This window comes from Malus sylvestris, chromosome 13, assembly GCF_916048215.2.
Source record: "Malus sylvestris chromosome 13, drMalSylv7.2, whole genome shotgun sequence".
NCBI classification, from domain to species: Eukaryota; Viridiplantae; Streptophyta; class Magnoliopsida; order Rosales; family Rosaceae; genus Malus; species Malus sylvestris.
The window spans coordinates 19,521,500-19,548,628 of record NC_062272.1 but is presented as its reverse complement, the minus strand read 5'-3'; the positions used below and the strand labels follow the sequence as shown (position 1 = coordinate 19,548,628).

General features: G+C 40.6%; 2 protein-coding genes across 3 annotated transcripts; one reads left to right on the top strand and one right to left on the bottom strand.

Moving 5' to 3' along the window:
* Positions 1–811: 811 nt before the first annotated feature.
* LOC126595327 (uncharacterized) lies at positions 812–21,045 on the top strand. The gene is made up of 4 exons (XM_050261657.1): positions 812–830; positions 928–1,000; positions 2,849–2,958; positions 20,843–21,045. Exons 1-4 carry the CDS (start codon positions 827–829, stop codon positions 21,043–21,045), a joined length of 390 nt encoding a protein of 129 aa, XP_050117614.1. The 5' UTR covers positions 812–826.
* Positions 21,046–25,104: 4,059 nt separating this feature from the next.
* Positions 25,105–26,811, bottom strand: LOC126596129 (uncharacterized). 2 transcript variants are annotated; one of them, XM_050262612.1, is made up of 4 exons: positions 26,486–26,808; positions 26,249–26,371; positions 25,967–26,128; positions 25,105–25,866 (listed from the first exon to the last, which is right to left on the bottom strand). In XM_050262612.1, the coding sequence occupies exons 1-4, from the start codon at positions 26,590–26,592 to the stop codon at positions 25,233–25,235; spliced, it is 1,026 nt and encodes a 341-aa protein (XP_050118569.1). In that variant the 5' UTR covers positions 26,593–26,808; the 3' UTR covers positions 25,105–25,232. The 2 variants fall into 2 exon arrangements, with proteins under 2 accessions (XP_050118569.1, XP_050118570.1); XM_050262613.1 differs by lacking the exon at positions 25,967–26,128 and having other exon boundaries at positions 26,486–26,811.
* Between the last annotated feature and the right edge of the window lie 318 nt (positions 26,812–27,129).

Here is a 27,129-nt window from a genome sequence, read left to right as displayed (position 1 = left end):
CAAAGGGATATTTGTGTCCATACAAAGACTTAAGCGCACAATTGTACATGTCCTACTTTTATAATCGCAAAAGTATATGTGTCTTACTAAAAAAATCTGGACACAAAATCATTTTAATATTATTTTTTATTGATCAAGGCCCCACCACCTCACCCTACTCAACATTTTCTCTCTCTTTCAATCTCTCTTCCACAGTTTCGCTTACTGTCCCTCTGTCGTCTGTCCCTTTTCCCCCTTTGTCTTACTCTTTCTCTCTCTCTCTTTTTCTGTGTCTCTCTCTCATCTATCCATCATCCTTCCCCTACTTTCTTCTTCCGCTCCGCCTCCTTCAGACTCTCTCTCTCTCACTTATGTCTCTCTCTCCGACCCCCTTTCTCGACCTTCTCGGATTCATCCATCTCTCTTTCCCTTTTCTATCTAGTGGTTTTTGATGAACCAATCCCAGATTCGGTCCATCTCGCTTCCCTTTCCCGATTTGGTGGTTTTTTATGAACCAATCCAAGGTTGCACATCAATAAAAATATCGTGGGTCGTAGGGGTGGGGCAAAAAAATCTCATCAATCCACCACTTCGCCGCTAAATGGGTTTGGGCGGATGTTTTCTGTAAGTTTATAGGTTGTAATTAAGAGTAAGATCCCTCTTGCCACTCTTTTCTTCAAGTATAAATTAATTTTTAAGTTTGAGTTTCTTTCGTGCTATTTAATTTTTGGGATTGTCTTCATCAAGCTATGTTGATCTGGATATGATGAAGGCTTTGATGAAGGGATCTGGGATTATATTTTGTATTTCTTTCTTGCTCTCAGCTTCCAGCCACAACCTCATATAGATGGGTATTTCTAAAGCTTAAAGCTGCAATTATGATTTCAGATTTCTTTTATTCTATTTCTGAATATGTAGTTTACTTCTAGGGTAATTCTTTGGGTATAGTGCATGTTGATTCTAAGAGAAGATTTGAATATGTGAAGCGCAGGTCTCCGATTGCTCCATTTCCTCAGTGTAAGTACATCTCTGCATCTTTATTTCATCAATTATTTTTTATTTTGTTATATTGAGTACCCAAATTACAGATCTTGCACTGACTTTTCGAGACTACTGAATCTGGAACATGCTAACAACGTGTCCTGCAATTTTCAATTTGCAAAAATCCACACTAATGGTTTGGGGTTTGATAATCCTGGGTTAGTCTTTCAATCAATATATTTTGATTATATGGTTATGTATACTGAGGAACAAAAATAAGGAAGCATTTATGATTCTAGGGCTGTTGAGGAATATGCTTTCAGTTAGTCACTATATTAAGAGAACTGTTTGTATATTTTTCCAAGGTAGGTGAGCAGGGCTGATTTTAAAACAACTGAACCTTATTATTTTTCGCTTGAAAATTATATTTTTATTTGGTTTGATACAAACAGCAACAAAAACAAAGCTAGATAGCTTTTGAAAATTATCATTTTTACACAAAAGAAATAGTTGCTTATTTGAGATAATTGCAAACTCATTTCACTTGTTACTTTCATAGCTTATTATTTTATCTTACAATACAAGGTAAAAGTGTAAAATACATTAACGTATGGGAGAGGTTAATAAATATCCTTTTATTTCCCACTTGTATCTAAACATGTAATTAACTCATGTTGAGCTTCAAATTTACTAGGATGATTACAGTCTTTTAGCTCTCCTATATGTAGAATGAAAATAGCTAATATTAATTTGTTTTTGACAAAAAATTGCGATGGAAGAGTTTCTGATGTCAAAAAGTTTGACTTTATGACCTGGAGTTGAAGAGTGAGTTTCTGATTACATAAAATTTGATTGGATATATACTGAGTCTAAATTTCTTCTTGATATTTTAGCTCTCATATATACCGAATCTGATTACACAATCTTGTAGCTCTTATATATACCGAGTCTAAATTTCTTCTTGATATTTTTACCTTATTCAAATATGCATATCTTAGACCAAACCCATTTGCAAAACCTCTTTATCTGTACTCATTTAGTCATTCTTGGCTCAGCTATACTTTTCAGAGTTTCCGAAATTTGGAAATAGCTCAAAACTATATAGAACATGGTATGAAAGTTTTTACCATGACCAACATTTGGTAATTCGGCTAATGTGTTGCCAAAGAAATGATGTGACATCGAAGCTACCTTGTTGTTATTTCATGTCAAATATACCAGACTTTTGTTCTCATAAGTTTTGGCTTAGACTCTGCCTTAGGTGTGCTGGGAGTTTATTTTTGATAAATTTTCAGAAGTCTCTTTGTTGATAGTCTAGATGAACCAGTGATCCTAAATCTATAGGAAGCCAGAAGTGATGAACCATGGACAAACAAAAACAAGAAGACTAGAAATAATCAGTTGAAATCTAGTGGGATTTAATATGCATGTCAATGCATGTCAATGCTTTGTTTAGTTGTATATCTTTCTTTGTACTAATATATGTTTACTGATCTTTAATTTTACCTCAAAAATGTTATCACCCTTTACCCACTAGAATTTTAGTTCTAAAACTCCTCAGACTAAGTATCTTGGTGGTTTCATAATTTGATTGCTGAACAGAAAGTTTGTGTGATACTGTTGTGTTGTTCATGCAGTGTTTCAATGAATAAATTTTCCATGTCATTTCCATTATGATTAGAAACTAAAAGCATACATGATATTAGTTTCAAATAGGATCTTTAAACTCTCTATTTTAGACTTGGGTAGTTATGATTTTGATTCACACTGAAATGATCCGAGTTTGTTGTATGTAGTTGAAAAATTAGACCTTTGATAGTAAGGTTTGTGTAATTGTTCTATTTATGTTTAGGTAAAATTGCTAAAATTAGTTTAGTTGCTTTGCAAGGTTGTGTTTATTTGGATTTCTGGTGGGTGAATTTCAGTTTTCAGCTCTTCGGGCACCAACACTAGTAGCTGCACCATTTGGTTATAATCTTTGGAAAACTAAACACTGGGGTATGTGTGTTTTTGCAAGAAAAATTGAAACTTTTTGTTAAGGATGAAGATTGATACTAATTGAGAGAAGGATATACATTTTTATAGTCAAATTTTTGTTAGATATTGCTATTTGAGATTACTATCAACTCAACCATTTGTTTTTTTTATGATTTCTAAGCTTATAGATTAAAAATGTCAGCTTCAATAACTTGGTATATGATCAAGTAGAAGATTGGGGTAATGGCAAATTTAATGTTTGCTTTCTACAGTTTCTTATATTGCTCTATTGTTTTAGGTTGTATATAAATTGTAAAGTGTTTATGCTTACTGAGTAAAATTAAGAAGTTAATTAGGTCCTCTTGAGGAATACAGGGAATAAGCTTATGGGTGTTAACTTAGTTCTTTGATTGTTTCTCAAATGATAACATCAAATTTGAATGTTTACATGCATCTGCAATATATTGATGTCATCTGCTAAGTACTAGGTTGCATTGCATCTTTGAAAAACAATTAATCAGTTGACATATTAAACTTATTCATTAACTTTTGTTATCAAATTGTGAGTTCAATTGTAAACAAGTGCCAAACAGTAGAAGCAAAGATAACTGAAAACTCCAAAACAAGCCACCTAAAGATTAATGTAGACATCGAAATTTCGGTAAATAAATGTTGACCGATAAATCAAAGTTTCAACGCTCATGTATTACATAAATTTTACACGTAGCGTGTGTCTAAACAAAAAATCGAAATAAATTGGAAAAGTCATCAAACAGGACACGTGTCAACACCTGGCAGAAACGACTTATTTCATCTGGAATATTATATTCAAAATTAGGCCTTGGAAATTTCTATAAATAGAAGGCTAATTCATTCATTTGAGGGGAGGAATTCATATTACACCTTGAAGCTCTGAAGCTCTGAAACTCCGAAGCTCTCAAGCAATTCCCGAAAGATCAAGAAAGCCCTTTTCGATCAACAATCATCCACCTTCAAGATCAAGCCCCGACGGCCCTTGAAGAAAGTGTTCTTCGTTCTTCGTTCTTCGTTCATCATTCTTCCAAGATCAAGCCCCGACGGCCCCTTGGATCAACAATCATCCTCCTTCAAGATCAAGCCCCGACGGCCCTTGAAGAAAGTGTTCTTCGTTCTTCATTCATCATTCTTCCAAGATCAAGCCCCGACGGCCCCTTGGATCAATAATCATCCATCTTCAAGATCAAGCCCCGACGGCCCCGTGAAGAACTTCCACCAAATTCAAGATCAAGCCCCGACGGCCCTTGAAGAAAGTGTTCTTCGTTCTTCGTTCATCGTTCTTCTAAGATCAAGCCCCGACGGCCCCTTGGATCAACAACATCAACAAATCCACACGTCCAACCGTTCTTCAAGATCAAAGCCCAAAAGCCCCTGGAGATCCGTTCATCACTGTTCTTCAAAGATCAAGCCTAAAAGCCCCTTTGAAGATCTGCTCAAATCCACCTTCAAGATCAAGTCCACGGCCCTTGAAGAACGTTCATCCTTAGATCAAGCCCAACGGCCTTTTGGATCAATCGCACATCCACAAATCAACACCTTACGGAGATTGAATCAGAGGATCAAATTTAAGAGAGATTGTAACCCAAAATCATCAAATACAAATATTATTTTGTGCACGTTGTTCTTGTCTCTTTCGTTTCAGGAAATTTCCGTGTTCACAAATTGGCACGCCCAGTGGGACCATCTATACCTCTCATCTCTTTCTCCGTTCAAGAAATTCGAGCACACTTCCAAAATCAATGGCATCAAGGAAGGCTCAAGCTGTTCCCACAACCAACACGAAGAACAAGAGCATCCTTGCCGCAGGCGGCGCCATTTCAGGCATCGTAACTCGAAGCAAGGCAAGAGCTCTTGTTGCCTCCTCTTCCACCCCTACATCAACCCTACCAAAGGAACAAGAGTACCCGAGGTACGAACCTGTGATCACCCTGGCCTCGCTAAGGGCACCAAGGGAGGAAAGCCCGAAGAAGTACTCCGAGTCTTTGTTTTCCAATACTGACTCAAGCGACAGCACATCCATGCAAGTTATGGCTACCGGAGCAACTTCAATCGATGAGCAGCTGGCTCAGATGAATGAAGCAATTGCAAGGTTAACCCGAACTGTGGAAGAAAAAGACTTACAAATTGCAGCACTCGTCAACCGACTAGAGGCGCAAGATGGCGAGAAACCCAACCCGAAGATTGATCATCTGAAGAAGGAAGACGACGAAGAAGACGAGCCCCCGGTGAAGAAAATCGATGTGAAGCCGGAGCCAGACCAAGTAGCGGCACTCATGGGATCTCTTTCTATCCAGCAGCTGCAAGAGATGATCACCAACACCATCAAGGCACAGTATGAAGGAAGCTCTCATGCCTCCACGTTGTACTCGAAGCCTTACTCCAGGAAGATCGACGCCTTAAGGATGTCGAAGGGCTATCAACCGCCGAAGTTTATGCAATTTGACGGAAAGGGAAACCCAAAGCAACATGTCGCACATTTCGTCGAAACCTGCAACAATGCAGGGACGGAGGGAGATTACCTCGCCAAGCAGTTTGTGCGCTCGTTAAAAGGAAATGCCTTTGAGTGGTACACAGACCTGGAGCCCGAGTCCATCAACAGCTGGGAACAGTTGGAAAGGGAATTCCTCAACTGCTTCTACAGTACTCGCCGCACTGTGAGCATGCTGGAGCTGACGAGCACGAAACAATGGAGGGAAGAACCAGTCATGGACTACATCAACCGATGGCGTAATTTAAGCCTCGACTGTAAGGACAGGCTCTCCGAGATTTCTTCAATCGAGATGTGCATCCAGGGCATGCAATTGGGTTTACAATACATCCTTCAAGGTATCAAGCCACAGACTTTTGAAGAATTAGCCACCCGTGCCCACGACATGGAACTGAGCATCGCCCACCATGGAAAGAAGGAGCCAATCACCGATTTCAAAAGGGATAAGGTGTTTACTTCAAGAGCAGACAATCATGGGAAAAAGCCCGCCAAGGAAGCTTTTACCACCAAAACCATCCCTATCAAGACCTCGTCCGCACCCGTCAAAATCTCATTCAATAACAAAGCAAAGGAGATAAAAAGAAGTGAGCCTTCCCATACCCAAGATAGGTACAAGAACACTTTGAGGGAACTGGAGCAGAAGGTATACCCTTTTCCGGACTCCGACATGGATGCAATGCTGGACGACTTGCTGGAGAAAAAGGTGATTGAGTTGCCTGAATGCAAACGCCCTGAAGAGATAAATCGTACCAACGATCCCAAGTACTGCAAGTACCATCGTATCGTGGGTCATCATGTGGGCAAATGTTTCATCCTAAAAGAACTCATCATGAAGTTGGCACAGCAAGGTCGGATTGAGCTCGACCTAGAAGACACAGCCGCAACGCATACCACTACGATCGTGTTCGGGTCCTTTGATCCCGTGCCTCTTCAAGAAATACCCGACCATTCCTATCAATGCACAAGCTACACAGCACCTTCTGCACAACCATCATTGGGGGCAAACGACCAGGATGCACCTATCGATGATGAAAAAGGGTGGGCATTGGTGACCTATAAGAAGACGAGGAAGCCAATACCACAAGCTATAAAGCCAAAGGGGGAGCAAGCGAGAAAGCATCGTCGTCGCAACAATAGGAAGCCTAAAAGAAGTATAAGAGCTGCTAAGTCAACATATGCTGGGGAACCTATAGAGCAAGAGCCACGTATTCATGTCTTCTTGCACGAATAATTCCCGGAGGACTTCTTCCAACAGTGCACTATCACTGCATGTCACATGGTCGAAGTAGAAATGGAAGAACCCTCAAAAGGCAAAGCTGTCACCACTGAGGGGGAAAAGACTCCTACAACTGAAGAAGGTCTGCCAACACACTTTAGCATCGAGGAAGCGCTCCGGTTGCCAAAAAAGATGCGAAAAGCACTGGCAGCGGTCTTGGCAAGTTCCGACGACCATGAAGTGCAAGAAAGCAAGAACGAAAGCTTGAAGCTTCAACCACATGAATGTGCCACATGCTGTGCCGCCGAGGACGTAATCCACTTCACCGACGAAGACTTGCTGCTAGGATCCAAGCCTCACAACCGACCTCTCTTCATCTCTGGTTACGTAAGGGAGCACAAAGTCAGCCGCATGTTTGTGGATGGCGGATCAGCCATAAATATCATGCCAAAGTCAACAATGACCACAATCGGCATCAAGGTGGATGAACTATCCCTAAGCCGTCTACTAATCCAAGGTTTTAATCAAGGAGGACAAAGAGCAATGGGCATGATCCGAGTAGAGATGACCATTGGTGAACTCAAGTCAAGCACAATATTCCATGTGATTGATGCAAGAACTTCCTACAGTTTGCTCTTAGGAAGGCCTTGGATCCATGCGAATGGAGTAGTACCGTCCATCCTTCACCAATGCTTAAAATTTTACCGAGAAGGAGTAAAAGTGATCTATGGCGACACCAAGCCATTCACCGAAGCCGAATCACATTTCGCAGACGCCAAGTTCTACATGGATGAAGACATGGTGCCCGAAACTCTTCCAAAAGAGATCAAATCCATGGGCAAAGCAACACCTAAAAAACAGGAGTGGCAAGCCGTGCCCAAGAAGCAAGAAGAAGAAGCTATGCCATCTTCAAACAAAAACGACGATGAGCTTGCTAAACCTGCAACAACCAGAGGGAATATGACGCCTTCAAATGGACCAAACATACCCGTTTTCCGATACATCCCAACGTCGAGAAGAAAGAATGGTCAATCCCCGTTTGAAACTGCAGCAAGCAAAGCCGATACACAGCGGCACATGGATAATGTAAAGTTGCTCAAAACAAATGCAGTTTTGCCTCTGACACAGCTAAGCGACATTAAGGTTGCAAGGCCATCACAAGGCTTCATAAAAGGCCTGCCAAATGGGGTAGAACCAAGCTTTCTCCCAACCAAGAGGACCAAAGAAGGTTTTGATCCAAACGCCTACAAACTCATGTAGAAAGCTGGGTACAACTTCACCTCCTCTGCAAATTTGGGAAAGAAGGATTTGAACACCATCAAAGACAACGAACGTGATCTTACTAAAACTCAGAAGAAGTTGGAGGAGCATGGTTACAGGGTCAACAACAACAAAGTTGGACTTGGCTTCACACCAAATGCACCGGTGAAGATCTCCAGCAAGGCAAAAAATGCTAGCGCTCAACACATCAGCGTGAGCATTATACAAGATAAAGAGGAGCCTTGAACTGCCCCTCAGACGTCAGTATTCGATAGAATGAATCGTTCAAGGACCAGAGTTTCGGCACCTAAACTCATTGGCGGTGAAAACAGAACTTCCGTCTTCAAAAGGCTTAACACGTCAGTATCTCGAAGCTCTGTTTTCAAAAGGTTATTGAAACCTAAGAAGCAAAACGATACAACTAGCTTTCCTCCACGACAGTCAGTTATGGAAAAACTTGGAGAAGCCAAAGAGCCTTCCAAAGGGGAAAGACAACACCAGAAGTAGAAAAGATCGATCGTCTGGCAGAAAAGGATGACATTCGAAGTTCCATTCCTTCAAGAATGAAGCGCCAAGCAATTTTAGAGGTTAACACAGTTGGATCACTGAAAGTGACAAGGCGCACCATCATCCACACTGGACAATCTTCATGCCAACAAGCTCGAGAGGTCAACACCGAAAAGGAGGCCCAAGACGTTTTCCACATCACAATCCAAGAAGGTGAAGAAGATGAAATCCTCGAGGAAGATGTCATTGCAGCACCATCACAACTCGAAGATGGAGGGCAAGCCACAGTTGACGATCTCAAAGAACTCAACTTAGGCACAAGTGAGGAACCAAAGCCTATCTTCGTAAGTGCATTACTAAGTGCAGACGAGATAGAGAAGTATTACCAGCTGCTATTAGAGTACAATGACGTCTTTGCTTGGACCTACAAGGAAATGCCCGGCCTCGACCCTATCATTGTTGTGTATCATCTTGCAGTCAAGCCTGGAACGCGACCAATAAAGCAAACTCAAAGACGCTATCGATCCGAGCTCATCCCACAAATCGAGGCTGAGATTGACAAGTTGATCGAAGCAGGCTTCATTCGAGAGGTGCAATACCCTAAGTGGATCTCTAACATCGTCATAGTTCTTAAGAAATCTGGACAAATACGTGTTTGCGTAGACTTCCGAGACCTCAATGATGTTTGCCCAAAGGATGACTTCCCATTGCCAATCATTGAAATCATGGTGGATGCGACCACTGGCCATGAGGCACTATCATTCATGGACGGCTCTTCTGGATACAATCAAATTCGTATGGCTCTTGAAGATGAGGAACTAACAGCCTTTCGCACTCCAAAAGGTATCTACTGCTACAAGGTGATGCCCTTTGGCCTGAAGAATGCTGGAGCTACATATCAACGCCCAATGCAGAAGATCTTCAATGACATGCTACACAAGAATGTAGAATGCTATGTAGACGATGTGGTGGTCAAGACAAAGAAAAGACCAGATCACTTGAAGGATTTGCGAGTAGTGTTCAAAAGGTTGCGAAAATATAGCCTCAAGATGAACCCGTTAAAATATGCATTTGGCGTCACATCTGGAAAGTTCCTCGGCTTCATTGTCAAGCATCATGGCATTGAAGTGGACCAATCAAAGATCAAGGCCATTCAAAGCATGCCCGAGCCAAGAAACTTGCACGAGTTGAAAAGTCTACAAGGATGGCTAGCCTTCATCAGACGCTTCATCTCCAACCTTGCAGGGCGTTGTCAACCATTCAGTCGACTCATGAAGAAATATGTTCCATTCGTATGGGACAAAGCATGCAACAATGCTTTTGAAAGCATAAAGAAGTATTTATCAAGTCCACCTGTCCTGGGGGCACCTGTACCAGGGAAACCGCTCATATTGTACATCGCTGCTCAGGAAAGTTCAGTTGGAGCACTCTTGGCACAGGAAAACGAATCCCAGAAAGAATGAGCGCTCTACTACCTTAGTCGAACGCTCACCGGCACTGAGTTGAACTACTCCCCAATAGAAAAAATGTGCCTTGCCTTGATGTTTGCCATCCAAAAGCTCAGACATTACATGCATGCTTACACCATCCACTTGGTTGCTAAAGCTGACCCGGTCAAATATGTCATGTCCAAGCCAGTTTTGACAGGACGACTAGCTAAATGGGCATTGCTTCTCAATCAATACGAGATCATCTACGTCCCAGCTAAAGCCATCAAGGGACAAGCGCTAGCAGACTTCCTTGCCGACCATCCAATCCCAGCCGATTGGAAAATCTCAGACGACTTGCCTGACGAAGAGGTGTTCTACATCGACATATTTCTGACATGGACGATGTTCTTCGACGGATCTGCACGAGCAGACGGAGCGGGGGCAGGAGTAGTATTCATGTCGCCACAAAGGCAATACTACCTTATTCATTCCAACTAAGCGAATTTTGCTCCAACAACGTCGCTGAGTACCAAGCACTGATCATCGGGCTCCAAATGGCAATCAACATGGAAATCATAGCCCTTGAGATATATGGCGACTCAAAGCTCATAATCAATCAACTCTTGACTGAATATGAGGTTAGGAAAGATGATCTCGTCCCATACTTCCTGCTGGCAACGCAATTGCTACAAAGATTTGAGGCCGTAACACTAGAACACGTGCCAAGAAAAGAGAATCAAATGGCAGACGCTCTCGCCAACCTAGCCTCGAGCATAACGTTAGGAGAAGACGAAGCCACAAACGTGCCAGTCTGCCAAAGATGGGTAATCCCGCCTGTCACTGAAATGGTACTAAGTGATACAAATGTTATTTCCATACTTCCGGTCAACGTTGAAGAATGGAGACAGCCGCTGATCAACTACTTGGAGCATGGAATACTCCCAGATGATCCAAAACACCGTTCTGAAGTACGTCGACGAGCGCATCGCTTCCTCTATTACAAATGGACACTCTACCGACGATCTTTTGAAGGAGTACTTGTGAGATGCTTAGGCGATGAAGAAGCCAATCAAGCCATGGAAGAAGCACACTTAGAAATATGTGGAGCGCATCAGTCCGGACCGAAGCTTCATTTCCAGCTCAAAAGAATGGGTTACTACTGGCCAAGCATGGTAAATGACTGCCTAGAACACGCCAAAAGGTGCCAAGCCTGCCAATTTCACGCCAACTTCATACATCAACCGCCTGAACCATTACACCCTACAGCTACTTCATGGCCATTCGATGCATGAGGATTAGACGTAGTAGGACCAATTGCGCCAAAGTCATCTGCAAGAGAAGCTTACATCCTAGCTGCAACAGATTACTTCTCCAAGTGGGCTGAAGCCATACCCCTGAAGGAAGTCAAGAAGGAAACTGTCGTCCGTTTCATCAAGGAACATATCATCCACCGATATGGCGTGCCTCGCTACATTGTCACTGACAACGGAAAACAGTTCTCCAACCGACTCGTGGACGAGCTCTGCGAGAAATACAAGTTCAAGCAGCACAAATCCTCCATGTATCATGCTCCGGCCAACGGTCTTGCAGAAGCATTTAACAAGACATTGTGCAACCTCCTGAAGAAGGTAATCGGCAGAACAAAGAAAGACTGGCATGAAAGAATAGGCGAAGCACTTTGGGCATACAGGACGACATATAGAACGCCTACCCAAGCTACACCATATTCTCTCGTATATGGCGTGGAAGCTGTTCTACCACTCGAAAGTCAAATCCCCTCGCTAAGGATGGCTCTACAAGAAGGCTTGACTGACGAAGAGAATGCAAAGTTGCGCCTTCAAGAGTTGGAAGCCCTGGATGAGAAAAGACTCGAAGCCCAGCAACACTTGGAGTGTTATCAAGCACGACTCTCCAAGGCCTTCAACAAGAAAGTTTTCCCTCGTTCTTTTCAAATAGGAGATCTCGTCCTTTCATTGCGTAGGCCTATCATCACAACTCACAAGACAAAGAGCAAGTTCACGTCAAAATGGGATGGACCATACGTAATACAAGAAGTCTACACCAATGGCGCCTACTTAATCATGGTGGAAGACAGCTTGAAGATCGGCCCTATCAATGGCAGATTCTTGAAGCGCTACTACCCCTGAAAGGCGACAACTCATGCTCTTTGTTCGCACGAGCTTAAACTGCATGAACCAAAGCTCCTGGCCCGCAAGAACATAAACTGTGTACGGTAAATCATCATCAAAATCACTGTTAAATTCATCACTCATTTGAACTACGTTATGACTTGATCCCTCTTCAACAAAGGGTACGTAGGCAACTTGAAACATCAAAACTTCAAGTACAGTCACACCATCTAAAAAATATATATATAACACTTTGAAGATGGAAGAGCAAATTCAAGAACATAAGTGCTTTATTTCTCTAGAAGAAGAAGTTGGCTCCAAAGCCTTATTTTTAAAAAAAAAAAAAAAAAAAAAAAAAAAAAAACATAAGGTACTACTTGAAAACTATGTCCTTAAAACTACGAAGGCGCTCTTCAAGCGAGCCTTCCAAAGTCTTCAAAGTCTCTACCTCGATGGGAGACAAGATGGGCAACTCCATAGCCATGCCTTTCTCTCGTTCTAGGCACGAAATCTCCTCTTGGTACTGAGAAAGTGCAGTTCCCTGCTCCGCAAGAACACTTTCAAGTTGCGATGCTTCGATTACCAATGCATCTAGACGCCCCTGGACAGAAGTTAAAGAAGTCTCCGTGACTTGATAATTTCCTGAAACAGCTTGCTGAAAAGACCGGACTTGGGCCAGTGACGAGTTTATCGTTGCTAGCTGATGAGCTCTAACATCTGGACTCAACTTCTTCAAGGAAATAGCACGCAAGGAAGAATACTCAGTCGAGGCAACCATAAGTTCGGCAATCTTGATCTTCAAGGATGACGAATCAACGTTAAGGTTGTCAATCGCAGAAACAAACTTCAACAAATCCTCATTGAGCAACGTAAGGTCTTCCAGTGGACACTTAGAAATCCTCGCTTCAATATGGCCCTTGATCTCCATTGCCGCACCAAGACTGATATGACGGATGAGTCGCTCAGTACCGCTAAGGTTCGGCCCTCTCAAAGAGATCTCAGAGCTAGTTGGCAAAGGTGTTAGACGCATGACAGGTTCTTGCATACCTCCACCTACACATGGCAAACTCGGGAAGTTCGGCGGATTTGGAACAAGCTCTACACCAGGCGGATCCCCGATCTCTCTATCTGTAGGTAGGCCGCCTATAAATAGCATCTCCGTATATGAATAAACATCTGCAGTTGCCAAATCAAAATGACGGGAAGGCCCAACCTAAAGACAACAAAGAAAGATGTTAGAAACAAAAGCCAAAATCATAAAAGCAGAAGAAATCATGAGAGAAAATAAAGTACATGCATCTCTCTCAAATGGCGCACGGTCATCGAATTGAGGAGGTCTAAACACTTCTTTCTTCTTATGACAAAAATTGACATCACTGTCAGCCTGAGCATCCTCAAGTGGTCGCTTGTTTGAAACTTGTTGACGCTGCTGCAAAATAAATCCATCTTCGTGCGAGTCACCTTCATCTCCTGCCTCTTCAGAAGCATCCGAATGTCGAGGAGACAAGCATGGGCGTTGAGGAGCTAAAGCTACAGGTCTATCTCGCAAAGGAGTGACACTCGCACAATCAAAAGGTACCAACTGTGTAGGAACCACAGAACAACCCTCTTTTAACGCATCATGATGTGAATGGGAAGAATTGGTACCACTTGCCGTCCCTAAATTCTCATAATATACCTTTGACCACTAACGTACGTAAACACGGGTTACTGGATTACTCTTGAACTCGTCCTTGGTCGGCAGGGTGATAGAAGCATTTGTACATGCACGGGTACACGACTCCCAATGCATATACACGGCTTGCAAGGATTCTGATCGAGCTTTCTCCCTCAACGTGCCTGGCACATTTTGGACAAAACCAAATTGCCTACTAAAGCGATGAGGATTGTACGGCTGAATAATACATCGATCTTCTTGCCGCAAAGAAACATACCCTGAGCGGAGACTTATAAGGTAAGACAAGTCTGAAAAGTGGATATGTGAATCATCTATGATGTCTCGCCGCACCGTGCCAAACCTCGCCAGGCGATCAATCTTCAATCCTTCACAACTTCTAAACAATGCTTGCGCCTGCTGATCGTCGAGACTCTTCGCAGAAAACACGCCAGAATACTTCATCATCAAAGGTCCTAGCTTGACTACAGAAGGCCCATACTTGTCTAAAGTTGACGAAGAAAAATGAGTACCAAAGTACTCACTCAACCAACCGTACACATAATGGTAAGGAAGTACCGCATCACGATCTTCAGTGCTTGCCAAGTCCGAAACAACTCTTAAGCCGTCGTAAATATTGGCTAAGACCGGTATAGCAAGGCTAAAAGATTCTCCTGCAGCCATCTTGCTAGCAACTTTGAAGACTCCAGGACGAATCAAGTTGACATCGTCTTTAGGGAAGACAAACTTACAAAGCCAACAAGCTAAGAATGCAGCTAAGTAAGATTCTTCCAAGTGCTCTAACGCCACGCCAAGATCCTCAAATGTCCTTAACTCGTTAGGGGTACGGCGCCCAGCTAGACCAATGACGCCTGACGGATCAGAATCTCCCTTAGGCCTGGTTGTTTTGTTACGACCATTTTTTTTCGAAGGCCTCTTGTACTTCATGGCATCCCAATACCAAAACCGGATCCACGAAGAAATCTTCACGCCTGACTTACCGGGGGCCTCTTGGAAAAGCTTATGGTACGCCCAGAACAAATAGCGGCAGCTAGCAGGCAATCCTCGACTGTTGCGACAAGAAAACTCCTTCACACTAGGAACAACCTCGTCATAAAATTTTCCCTGGATGGGCAGACCCCCTAGCTTGTGGAGATCCCTAAGTGAAATCGACATCTCCCTTTGAGCCGTGTAAAGCGTGTTGGTCGCTGAACACCAATGCTCAAAGAATGCACGAATGACGGAAGGATGGCGATCATAACTAAACAAAGATGCGTATACAGCATGATAAAGGCCTGTGTTGGTAAGTGCATCTTTGGAGCGGCTCAAGACATCTTCAAGCCATTCCCAATAAAACTCAACGAAGGCGGCTCCTCCAGTAGTCGACAGGGTGCTATTCCAAGCTATAGCTCCGCTACGGATACGATCACCAAGAAGCTTAGACTTAACCAAAGGGTTGGCACGATCATGGTGCGAAGAGTTCAAGATAAGAATCCTCGATCTGCACACCTTCCTCTTTGTAGTTGGTCGAACGGAGTCTACCAGCTCCCAAAATACCTCAGAAGACCACGACTTAATATGCATGGAATTGTCTTTTATGGGAAGAACAAGTGCCTTAGGGCCAGTCAGTGGCACATAAAGCTTCAATGTCGTTCCACTATCTTGTGGATCGCCTTCCTTCGCAAGAATGGTGATGGTGTTGTTTTTAAAGCACTTAAGAAACACCATGACTGCAACGGAAAAGTCAGCCACAAAGCTTGAATAGGCACGGCAAAAGTGGGCAGCTACAAGACGATCCTTCAAAACACGTTACAGTAGCAAAGAAATCCATCAGTGAGGGCACAAACACACTGTGTATAAAAATAGACACATTATATGGTATTATATGTGTGTGCGTATATGGGTGTGTGTGCACATATATATATATATATATATATATATATATATATATATATATATATATATATATATATATATAAGACACGGCAACCAAGTTCCATATACAAATATATATAATGTGTACACAATGATGGTGATGGGACGATTGAAGGAATGTATATATATTCTAGCATCATAAACAGATTATATATATATATATATATATATGAGGTCCAAAAAAAAAAATAAAATAAAAAAAAGCTTAAAAAAAATACCTAAAAGCTTGCTGTTACTGCACCACGATGTCACCCGTCTGCATCCTCCCTCTGCTCAATCTTCTGCCCATTGCCAAGCAACCTATGGGGGTATTTATAGGAAAAAAGATGAGAGGGTGATGATTAAAAAATAAAAAATAAAAAATAAAAAATAAAAAAAAAGATGGTGCGGAATGCACCATCTTAAAAAGGAAAAAATATAAAAATATAAAAAATAATATAAATAAATTAAATAAATAATAAATTAATTAAAAAAAGGGGGGGGATGGTGCGGATTGCACCATCTCAAAAGAAAAAAAAAATTTAAAAACAAATAATATAAAAAAAAAAGGGGGATGGTGCGGATTGCACCATCTCAAAAGAAAAAAAAATTAAAAAAAAATAATATAAAAAAAAAGGGGGATGGTGCGGATTGCACCATCTGAAAAGAAAAAAATAATAATAAAATAATATATAAAATATATATATATATATAATAAAATAAAATAAATAAATAATAAATAAATAAAAAAGGGGATGGTGCGGATTGCACCATTGAAAAGAAAAAAATTATAATAATAAAAAATTAATATAAAAAAAAGGAGGGATGGTGCGGATTGCACCATCTGAAAAGAAAAATAAATAATAATAAAAATAAATAAAAAATAAAAAATAAATATATAAATTTAAAAAAAAAAAAAAAGGATGTTGCGGATTGCACCACATGAAAAAAAAAATGCATTGAGAGAAATAAAGTCCATTTCATTGATTTCTCTGGAAAAATTACAGACGGAACATTTACATACCAAAAAAAAAAAAAAAAAAAAAAAAAAAAAAAAAAAAAAGTGCAAACAAACAAAAGCCTTCATTGATCAGGTGGCGCCTCAGTACTCGGCAGAGCCCCAGATCGGAGAGGCACCAGAGGGTGATTATTCAGAGCATCATCACTCGGCAGAACCCCAGAAGGAGAAGGCACCGAAGGTTGATCATTTGGAGCTTCATTACGCGGTACAGCCCCAGAAGACGAAGGCAAATGCTGCTGGAACAAACCCACAAACCTCCGATGATCAAGTAAAATCTGACCATCAGATTCCTGCATCTGGTCAATCTTCCTCTTCATGTTTGTCGCATAGCTATGTGCGAGCTTATACAACTGTTTATTCTCTTGCTTGAGCCCTCTAATCTCCTGTTTGAGACTTATCACCTCAGCTGCCAATGATTCAACTTGACGGGTTCGAGCAAATAGGCGTTGGGCCATATTAGACACAGAACCTGCACACTGCACACTGAGAGCTAGAGAATCCTTAACAGCCAACTCATCAGACCGTTTGGAAAGTAGTCTGTTATCTCTGGGAGTGACAAGGTTTCGGGCCACCACCGCAGCAGTCATATCATTCTTCATCACCGAATCCCCAACGGTAAGAAGACCAGTAGGGGATATGAAGGATGGGCGCCATATGTTGTCTGGGGAAGGCGGGACTGCCTCTTCACCAATATTTAAGTCAAAACGACGGTCGGAGGGTCCAGACATTTTCAAAGGTGTTGAAGAAAGAAGAGGTCGGACAAATCAAGATCTTAGAAGTGCAAGAAGGGAGTTTTCTACAAGCAAAAAATTCAAGTGTGCATTGAAACGAACTGCGTGCCTCTATAAAAATCAACACTCGATGAGAGTTCAGAGATTGAAGAAGCGAGCTCAGAATTCGAAGAGGCCAATTCAAAAATCGAAGAGGCAAGCTCAGATATCGGATAAGCATCTTGCTTTTCCAGACGCGTTAGCACCTGTCACGCGCAAACTCAGCTTTGCGGAAATCACGGGCAATTTGTTAAAGCGCCAATCCCAGATATCGAAAAGGCGCCAGTCTTTTTCAGCCTCGTCAGCACCCGTCACGCGCAAACTCAGCTTTGCGGAAATCACGGGTAATTTGTCGAAGCGCCGATCCCAGATATCGAAGAGGCGCCAGTCTTTTTCAGCCTCGTCAACACCTGTCACATGCACACTCAGCTTGGCGGAAATTACGGACAATTTGTCGAAGATTTCTAATAAAGAAGAAAGCACATGAAGCCATACTGATCAATCACGCATTGGTTGCCGACATGAGTAAAAGAATAGTACCTCTACAGGTACTAAAGAATTTCCTATAACTGTCCACCTTCACCCTCCATAGCAAGGCAGACATACATAACCTTTCTTCATCTCCGAGAATGCCTTCCCAACGAAGCCTCTCGAGTTACTCAGTGTTTCTTATTCCTTGGGGTACCTCTGCAAACAAATGACACCAAAGCAAAAGTATCTCATATCACCAGGGTAGAAAGCAAGAGTATCTCATATCATGCGTTCTCCCTGTCCTTTCCTTTGTCCTTGTTCTTACCTACAAAGACAAGGATAAAGAAAACAATATGCCGGAACCTCCACTCAAACTCGGATGCCACATTTGCCTGGAGAACAGATAAGGCAAGTGAAAATGATACCTTGCAGCATGTGAAGACAACGTGCAGAAGAAACAAGCAGAAAAGAATGCAGTCTTCACAGTCAGCTCGGCAGAAGGAGTCCGAGCTGAGGAACTCAAGAAGCTGCCACATCTGCCTGAAGAAACAAGCAGAGAAGAAAGCAGCCTGCACAGTCAGCTCAGCAGAAGGAGTCTGAGCTGAAGAACTCGAGAAGATGCTACATTCTGCCAGAAGAATAGATAAGATAAGGGAAAATGATACATTGAAGCATGTGGAAACAAGCACAACAAAGCACGTGTCGATTCATCCGCTACTTCTTCAAAATCAAAAGTATCTCATATCATCAGGTTTGCAATCACTCTGGGTGGATGACTCGTTTTGACCCTCAAATTCTTGGGTCGACTTGCTAGGCGTTGTGGGCTGCATGTGCCGTTTCACCACCCTTGGATCAAATCCTTAAAGATCAAGTCACCAACTGGAAGAAGAACCCATCAATCTTGAAGATCATACCGTTGACCAAACTGCTCAGGTGTGAATTAAAAAGATTGAACAAAGCAACAAGCCGTCACCTTCACCTCGTGCCTGCTTGCCATGTGTTCGAGTCAACCTTCAAGAATCAAGCCTCAACGGCCCTTGAAAAAGTTTCCGGCCAAATTCAAGATCAAGCATCGACGGCCCTTGAGGAAATCACAAGTCCGATTCAAGATCAAGCGTCCACCATATTTGAATCAAATCCAGTTCAAGAATAAGCTGTGGAAAATCAACAATTGGAGGAATCCAGAAAATCCTCCAACCCAGTTCAAGATCAAAGCTGTGGAAAGTCAACAAGCGCAACAAAATACGTGCCGATTCATCCACTACCAAAGTCAAAGATCATCTACCACATGAAGCTCCTTGTGGTCCAATTTCAACCTTCAAGATCAAGCCTCGACAACCCTTAAAGAAATCTCCAACCCAATTCAAGATCAAGCCTCAACGGCCCTTGAAGAAATCTCCAGCCTAATTCAAGATCAAGCCCCGACGGCCCTTGGATCGACATCTACATTAAGGGACTTCAAAACGCATCTCCTACACGTGACAAGCACATGTATATGACGCGCCTTGAAGTGGGGGCATTTGTAGACATCGAAATTTCGGTAAATAAATGTTGACCGATAAATCAAAGTTTCAACGCTCATGTATTACATAAATTTTACACGTAGCGTGTGTCTAAACAAAAAATCGAAATAAATTGGAAAAGTCATCAAACAGGACACGTGTCAACACCTGGCAGAAACGACTTATTTCATCTGCAATATTATATTCAAAATTAGGCCTTGGAAATTTCTATAAATAGAAGGCTAATTCATTCATTTGAGGGGAGGAATTCATATTACACCTTGAAGCTCTGAAGCTCTGAAACTCCGAAGCTCTCAAGCAATTCCCGAAAGATCAAGAAAGCCATTTTCGATCAACAATCATCCACCTTCAAGATCAAGCCCCGACGGCCCTTGAAGAAAGTGTTCTTCGTTCTTCGTTCTTCGTTCTTCGTTCTTCGTTCATCATTCTTCCAAGATTAAGCCCCGACGGCCCTTTGGATCAACAATCATCCTCCTTCAAGATTAAGCCCCGACGGCCCTTGAAGAAAGTGTTCTTCGTTCTTCATTCATCATTCTTCCAAGATCAAGCCCCGACGGCCTCTTGGATCAACAATCATCCACCTTCAAGATCAAGCCCCGACGGCCCCGTGAAGAACTTCCACCAAATTCAAGATCAAGCCCCGACGGCCCTTGAAGAAAGTGTTATTCGTTCTTCGTTCATCGTTCTTCTAAGATCAAGCCCCGACGGCCCCTTGGATCAACAACATCAACAAATCCACACGTCCAACCGTTCTTCAAGATCAAAGCCCAAAAGCCCCTGGAGATCCGTTCATCACTGTTCTTCAAAGATCAAGCCCAAAAGCCCCTTTGAAGATCTGCTCAAATCCACCTTCAAGATCAAGTCCACGGCCCTTGAAGAACGTTCATCCTTAGATCAAGCCCAACGGCCCTTTGGATCAATCGCACATCCACAAATCAACACCTTACGGAGATTGAATCAGAGGATCAAATTTAAGAGAGATTGTAACCCAAAATCATCAAATACAAATATTATTTTGTGCACGTTGTTCTTGTCTCTTTCGTTTCAGGAAATTTCCGTGTTCACAATTAATAAATATATTAATTAGTTAAATTTGCAATGAAAAAATGGGTGCGCCTCAGTGGAATTACTATTTCGTTTTATTATGTGGTTTTTGAATTTATGTTTTTTTTAATATTTGACCTATTGGGCACAATAATAAAATTTGTGCCAACATTGGATGAGAAAGTACTCTGACAGCATTGTCAGAATTGAGGCACAAAAGACCCTTAATTTGTGCTTGCATCTTTAGCACGAAACACGGTATTGTGCCCTTTGACAAATGGTGACGCCCATAGAGGGCACAAACAATATTTTAGTTGCTGCACTATTGCTATTGGTCTATGGGCACAATTGTTGGTGCTCTTTGACCTCAAATGGCATAGATAATTTATTGTGTGCAGTGCCCATATTTGTTGTAGTGGAGCTAGGCTAACACGTTGTACAGACCAAACTCTTTCACAGAGCCATCGTCAAGCTCGAGTTTTTCTCCATGGACCAGCACCACTGCCTACGCGGCATCTCCCTCTTCCAAATCCCAGTTGCAGAAATTCCTCACCCCAGAAGCTTCCGAGGCATTCACACTGGGTGGTCCAAGATCAATCTAGAGGTCTTCAAATCTGTCATCACTTCCGGCACCTAGCATTCTAAATCCAAGGAAATTGTTTTCAGTGCCTTTTAATTGAAAATTTGTCACTTTACTTATAGTTAGGTTTAGCATAATCCTTGGGGATGAACTTTTAAGTGAAGTTTCCTCAACAATAAAAATAAATAAGTAGAAGCTTTAAGAAGTAAATATTGATAGGGAAAGTGAAGATTAACATCAGCTAAGAGTATTCACAAGCTGCTTCTACCGATGCTCAGTTGGATGAAGAGTAAGTTTAAGATCAATGGCTAACGCTGCTTGTGCATCTTTGTTGGGGTTTCCTTCCGAAGCAAGCTTTAATACGATATCCGCCTTGTCGCAGGGACACTGAAAACAGAGACGATGCCATTGTAGAAATTCGTCAGCGGCATTGTTTCCTAAAGACTATTGGAAGTTTGGGCTAACATGTTGTACACACTTCTATATATTCTAAAATCAATCGCCAACGGCATTGTTTCCTGAAGGCTCTCAGAAGTGGCAGCCGCGAAAGAGGAAACATAAGTATGAAATTGATTTTAGAATATATGAAAGTGTGTATAACGTGTCAGCCCAACTCAACCTGACTCATTTAAAACGAGCCCAATATAGTACATATATGTTGTGTTCGTGGAGTATTGGTACGTTCTACACAAAGATCTACAAAATCCAGTACATTTTATGCTGAATTCAAATGATTCAAGTTGAGCTGGGCAATATGCTAGTGTACTTTAAGCACATAATTGACAAAGTGAAAATAAATTATATATTTAAAAGAAATAAATGTTTTAAATGAGTCAAGATGAGTTGAGCTGACACGTTGTACAAACCAAACTCTTTCATAGAGCCACCGTCGAGCTAGACATTTTCGCCATTGACCAGCACCACTGCGAAGCTATTTCCCCGCTACTCCAAATCCCAGTTTTAGAAATTCCTCCATTGCCCCAGAAGCTTCCGAAGCATTCACACCGGGATGTCTAAGATCAATCCCGAGGTCTTCAAATTCGTCATCACTTTCGGCAATGCCTGTCTCAGCATTCCAAATCTAAAGAAATCATTTTCGGTGCCCTTTAATCGAAAGTTGTCACTTTACTTAAAGTGAGGCTTGGCATAGTTCCTCAGGATTAATTTTTAAGTGAAGTTTCGTCGACAATAAAAATAAATAAGCAAATGCTATAAAAAGTAAATATTATTACGGAAAGTGAAGACTAACATCCGCTAAGAGGATCCACAAGCTGCTTCTGCCGCTGCTCACTATGCTATTCGCCTTATCGCGAGGGACATCGAAAACAGAGATGGTGTCGTTGTAACTTGTAGAAAATCGTTAGCGACATTGTTTCCTGAAGACTCTCGGAAGCTACGCTGACAGGTTGTACACGCTTCTATATATTCTAAAATCAATCGTTAGCGGCATTGTTTCCTAAAGGCTCTCAAAAGTGGCAGCCGCGAAAGAGGAAACAGAAGTATGAAATTGATTTTAGAATATATAAAAATGTGTACGTGTTATCCCAGCTCAACTTGACTAATGTATGACAAGCCCAATAGTACATTTATGTTGTGTTTGTGGAATATTTGGGTACGTTCTACACCAAGATCTACAAAGTCTATTATATTTGTGCTGAATTTAAATGAGTCAAGTTGAGCTGGGCAAGAAGCTAGTGTACTCATAATTGACAAAATGAAAATAAATTGTATATTTTAAAGAAATAAATGTTTTAAACGAGTTAGGTTGAGCTGGGCTGACACGTTGTACATACCAAACTCTTTCACAAAGCCACCATTAAGCTCAACTTCTTCGCCATGGACAAGCACCACCGCGATATTGCCTCCTCCTGCTCTAAATCCCAGTTGTAGAAATTCCTCCACCGCCCCAGAAGCTTCAGTCTTCCATCTTATCTCACTGGAGCAAATATGTTATCTGAGCTGGGATCTCAAAATAAGTGATTTTATAGATAATTAGCGTTAAGATCGAGTGAAGCTCAACCAAATAGTCAGTTATGAAGTGGTTAGGAAGATATATTATGTTGCTATTCCTTGTTGTAATACTAATGACAAATTAGTGTGGGGAGCCTCAATGTCCGATGAGTTCACAATTAAGTCGGCTACTTGGTTACAAAATAGTACTTGTCAGCAATCGGTTGGACAAGTCTTTTTAATTACTGTTTACGAAAAAAAAAATTAAACTTTAACTAAGAAATAAAAAAATTCAAAATTAACGAAATTAAAATGAATTCACGAAGCGAGGTACGATAATTGTACATCCAGGGACGAAATTTTACATCCTCTCCACCTTATAGAAATTTCGTCCCCCAAATATTCAGTGCCTATCACACTGCAAGTAGCTCAAATAATAACAATGCTACATAAGCATAACAAAAGGATTCAAACTAACAAAGTCATCCTCTTACGTTTAGTCTCATCTTAGCTACCCATGATGCTACCCAAATGTTTTCTCCAACGTTAAGGTAAAGGTACAAGGACCTAATTTCTAAGCTCTGATAATACTCAAAGTTGTCAAGCTTCAATTTTGAGTTACGTTCAGGATCGACACGTGACATAAGGCTTTATCAGAATAACCACATAAAATGAAGCTAGATTCAATATTATTGTCATATTTTCTGATATTGTTTCAACAATAAGGTGGTATAAGATATATGATTCAAATTAATAGTTGGTAAGAATAGCATTATGAATAAGGTGTTGTTATTGTCGCCACTCCAAAAATCTCATTATACACTCCTCATAAATGTATTTTGCTTTCTAAATATAGAACATTTGAAGTGCACAATGAGATTTTTGTAGCATCGATAAAAGCTCCAAAGCATAATTATCGTATTGTCTGTTAAAAAAAAAAAAAAACTAATTAGGGCAAACTTAAACCTGGTTCACTACAAGGTTAATAATGAGACAACACTTTATGTGCATTGCTCTAAAAATCTCTGCCTAGGCAGCTGGCCACCGCCCCAATTAATCTCTAGGCGTTTGAAAATTAAGAAAGTACGCCTAGACATGCTTAGGCATCTGCCTAGCCCTCTTATACCCACCTAGGTCATGACTCTCACTTAGACAAAAAATCAATAACTTTCATTTTGCATTTTAATTTTTCAATAAAATGTAAGAGACTTGTTAAATACTTGGATGAACACTCAATGTATGCTTGTTCCCCATGTTTGTAATATGTTCTAATACTTTATAATTTATGTCATTTTATTTTACTATTTATGTATCTCAATATCATTATATGTGGTTTTTAAGGATAAATAGGCACTTATTTATACAATATATAATAAATTTATTTAAATCCGACTAGGCGCTAGGCCCCAACTCGCCGCTCAACTAACGCCTAGTGTCTTTCAGAACCTTGTTTACGTGTTATGCAAGTTTCTAGGCAAGCTGAATTTAGAAACACTAATCTGTTGAAAGTCGAATGATGTTGTTGTAGAGTAGTCCTGAGTACACATAAAATAGAGCCCATGCATACAGTCAAATACAAAAGCTTGGCAGGTAACGGGTTTCACTTGGTTGTACCCTATGTCAAATACAAGTGGCTACATTTGATGGTGTTATGGGGTTGCTGGGAATTTAGGTTTGGGAACTTTGATGATTAGGACCTCGCCAATGACTCAAAAGTTGATAGTTTTGTTGTTCAACAAAGTGAAGAAGATCATAGAAATTCAAAAAAGCGATACTAAGAGTCGAAAATCTTGGGTAAGAGATCATTAATTTGTCTATGAAAGTAATCATACCAAAATTTTGGGTACATGTCGATAGATGGAATTACTAATGTCTATCTATATTGTTTATAGATGTGTCTGTAAATTAAGACCTAGTAGTTATATGTTTAAGCTCAACAGTTTTACTTCACAGTTAGGCAAGAAAAGTTTGTACACCGAAGATTTTCCTTTGCAGACTTTTTAATATATCAAAAAAGAATAAGGTAGGATTTTGAGGGCTTACTTTGTAGGGTTGAACAAAAAGATAACACAACCTTGCCCGATCTTCACATCCATAAATTTTTTAATGAATGAATGATATTGGTTGGATTGATATGTTTGGCTTACCAATTCGACAGGTGCTTTCATCAGAAAAAGGGAAATAAATGTTATCATAATTGAAAACTTTAAACAAAATTGTCATCTATATATGGATAACACTTAATTATCCAAAAATTACAAACTATGATTCAGACAAAAAAACCTCCCTCCATGTTACTTCATCAATACCAAAATGAAGATTGGCGATCAAACTTTTTCTGCCCCTCCCTTCCCACATCAGACACACTCCTAAAGCCAACTTTCTCACCATGAGATCTACGAGGGCTAAGGTTAACCAACTTCGAGAACATTCCACTTATCAAATTACCATCCGGCGCCTTCTCATAAAACTCATCTTCATCATCATCTTCTGCATCACCTTCATCCCCAGATTCGAGCAGTGAACCCTTTTCTTCGATTGGAGGACAATCCCAAAGGTGTGATCCTTCACTATTTTCATTGGTTTCTAGGAAATTGGAAGCCTTATCATAGTCATTGCTGCGCAGTCCGCTCGGTGAATATCTTTCCATGGCTTCCAATTTTGTGGGAGATGGCTCATATGACCTACTTAGCTCATTGATATCATTCCATACAGAACTTGTGGTTGAAAAAGAGCCAAAGGATGTTCTTGAGGCTTCGGAGGCCGATGAAGAGAAAGAAGTTGCTGATGAAGGAGAAGCCGTTGCACTTCCAAATCCTTGGATTTCATTTGTTATTTTGAGAGCTTTTAAACGTGCTTCTCTTAGGATTTGTCCTCCTCCTAGCAAGTTAAGTATTTGGTCTGATTTCTTTTGCATGCTAACACCCCAATTGAATCTATCATGATAAAAAATTAAAATTAAAATTAAAATCAAAAGGTATAAAAAATCAAAAATTTAATATTTCAAAGAAATGAATATAGACTATATGAAATTACCCTTTATTATCTATGTATTTAAACGATCCAAGCTCTTGGATGACATAACTATCACGTTGAAATTCTTCAGCAAAATCTTCAGGGCCATGTGTTAGTAAGAACTCCAGAAGTATTAATGCTTTGTAGGATTGCCTCCACTCTTTCCAATCTATGCTATATAACCTATATTATTTATTTTGTGCATATTAACCTTATATTAAACCAAGAAATTATAGCATTAATATGCAATTTACAGTAGACACTTCTGGTTGATATAAGTTTAAACAAGAAGAAAATGATTACCTCCGATGCAGAATATCGACAATTCTCCAATAGTCATCCACGTCAAAGGAGGCATCAGCTATTTTAGTCATTGTCTTAGCATCAGGGCTATATGGATCATTATTTGTTGCTTCCTCAGCTAACCTTTATGACAAGATGGATCTCATGGCATGTTAGGGTTTATATTCGACAAAGGGGGCCGGGTTGGGAACAAATGAAATAACATAATAAAAAAGGTGCAAAGAGAAAAGTACTTACAATTCAGTTGGAGTAACATCAGTAAAAGTCAGCCTAGCAATTTTGTATTTCTCCTGTAGAAAATTAGATGCTTGCTTTTTGATATGGTTCAAAAACAAGGTTCCCATAGCTGCCAATAAGTTCTTAAAAATTTGTAACCATGAACCCTAGTTTGAAACCCTAAACTAATTGGTAAGTTTAATGCTTATGCGCAAAATTTTGGTAACAATAATCCAATCACTAATGTCTAGTACCCCATATTAGAGGATAATTGAGGCCTCAAACTCAGTTCCCTAAATGTTTAAATTAAACCGAAGGTTTCTTAGTTTAGAAGAAAATTCATAAACTTTTTGAGATAGAGGAGATTAGTATAGGATCAACTATTTCATGGGAAGCCATGATTATAGCTCAAATAGTGGAGGACGGGTAGGGTACCCATTTTGAATGTGGGGGAAATTACAATTGACTAATATTGGAAATTTGACCGAATGTTACCCACAAATTTTTAACTATTTTGTTTTTAATTTTTCTATTGAAAAATTATAAACTATATACATAATTATAGTTATAACCCAAACAAAATTCGTGCCTCATTTGAGATTTCTAATTCTATCATTTTTCTATTTTTATTTTTATGTATAACTAAACTATTTCCCAAGTATTTT

Excerpts from the sequence above, each read along its gene's own strand:
- LOC126595327 (XM_050261657.1), top strand. Across the intron at positions 1,001-2,848 it reads GCTCCATTTCCTCAGTGTAA|GTTGTGTTTATTTGGATTTC; the intron begins GTACATCTCTGC and ends TTGCTTTGCAAG. Across the intron at positions 2,959-20,842 it reads TTGGAAAACTAAACACTGGG|ACCAAACTCTTTCACAGAGC; the intron begins GTATGTGTGTTT and ends CACGTTGTACAG.
- LOC126596129 (XM_050262612.1), bottom strand. The coding sequence starts at position 26,592 with ATGGGAACCTTGTTTTTGAACCATATCAAAAAGCAAGCATCTAATTTT. Across the intron at positions 26,372-26,485 it reads GATGTTACTCCAACTGAATT|GTTAGCTGAGGAAGCAACAA; the intron begins GTAAGTACTTTT and ends CTTGTCATAAAG. Across the intron at positions 26,129-26,248 it reads GTCGATATTCTGCATCGGAG|GTTATATAGCATAGATTGGA; the intron begins GTAATCATTTTC and ends TAAATAATATAG.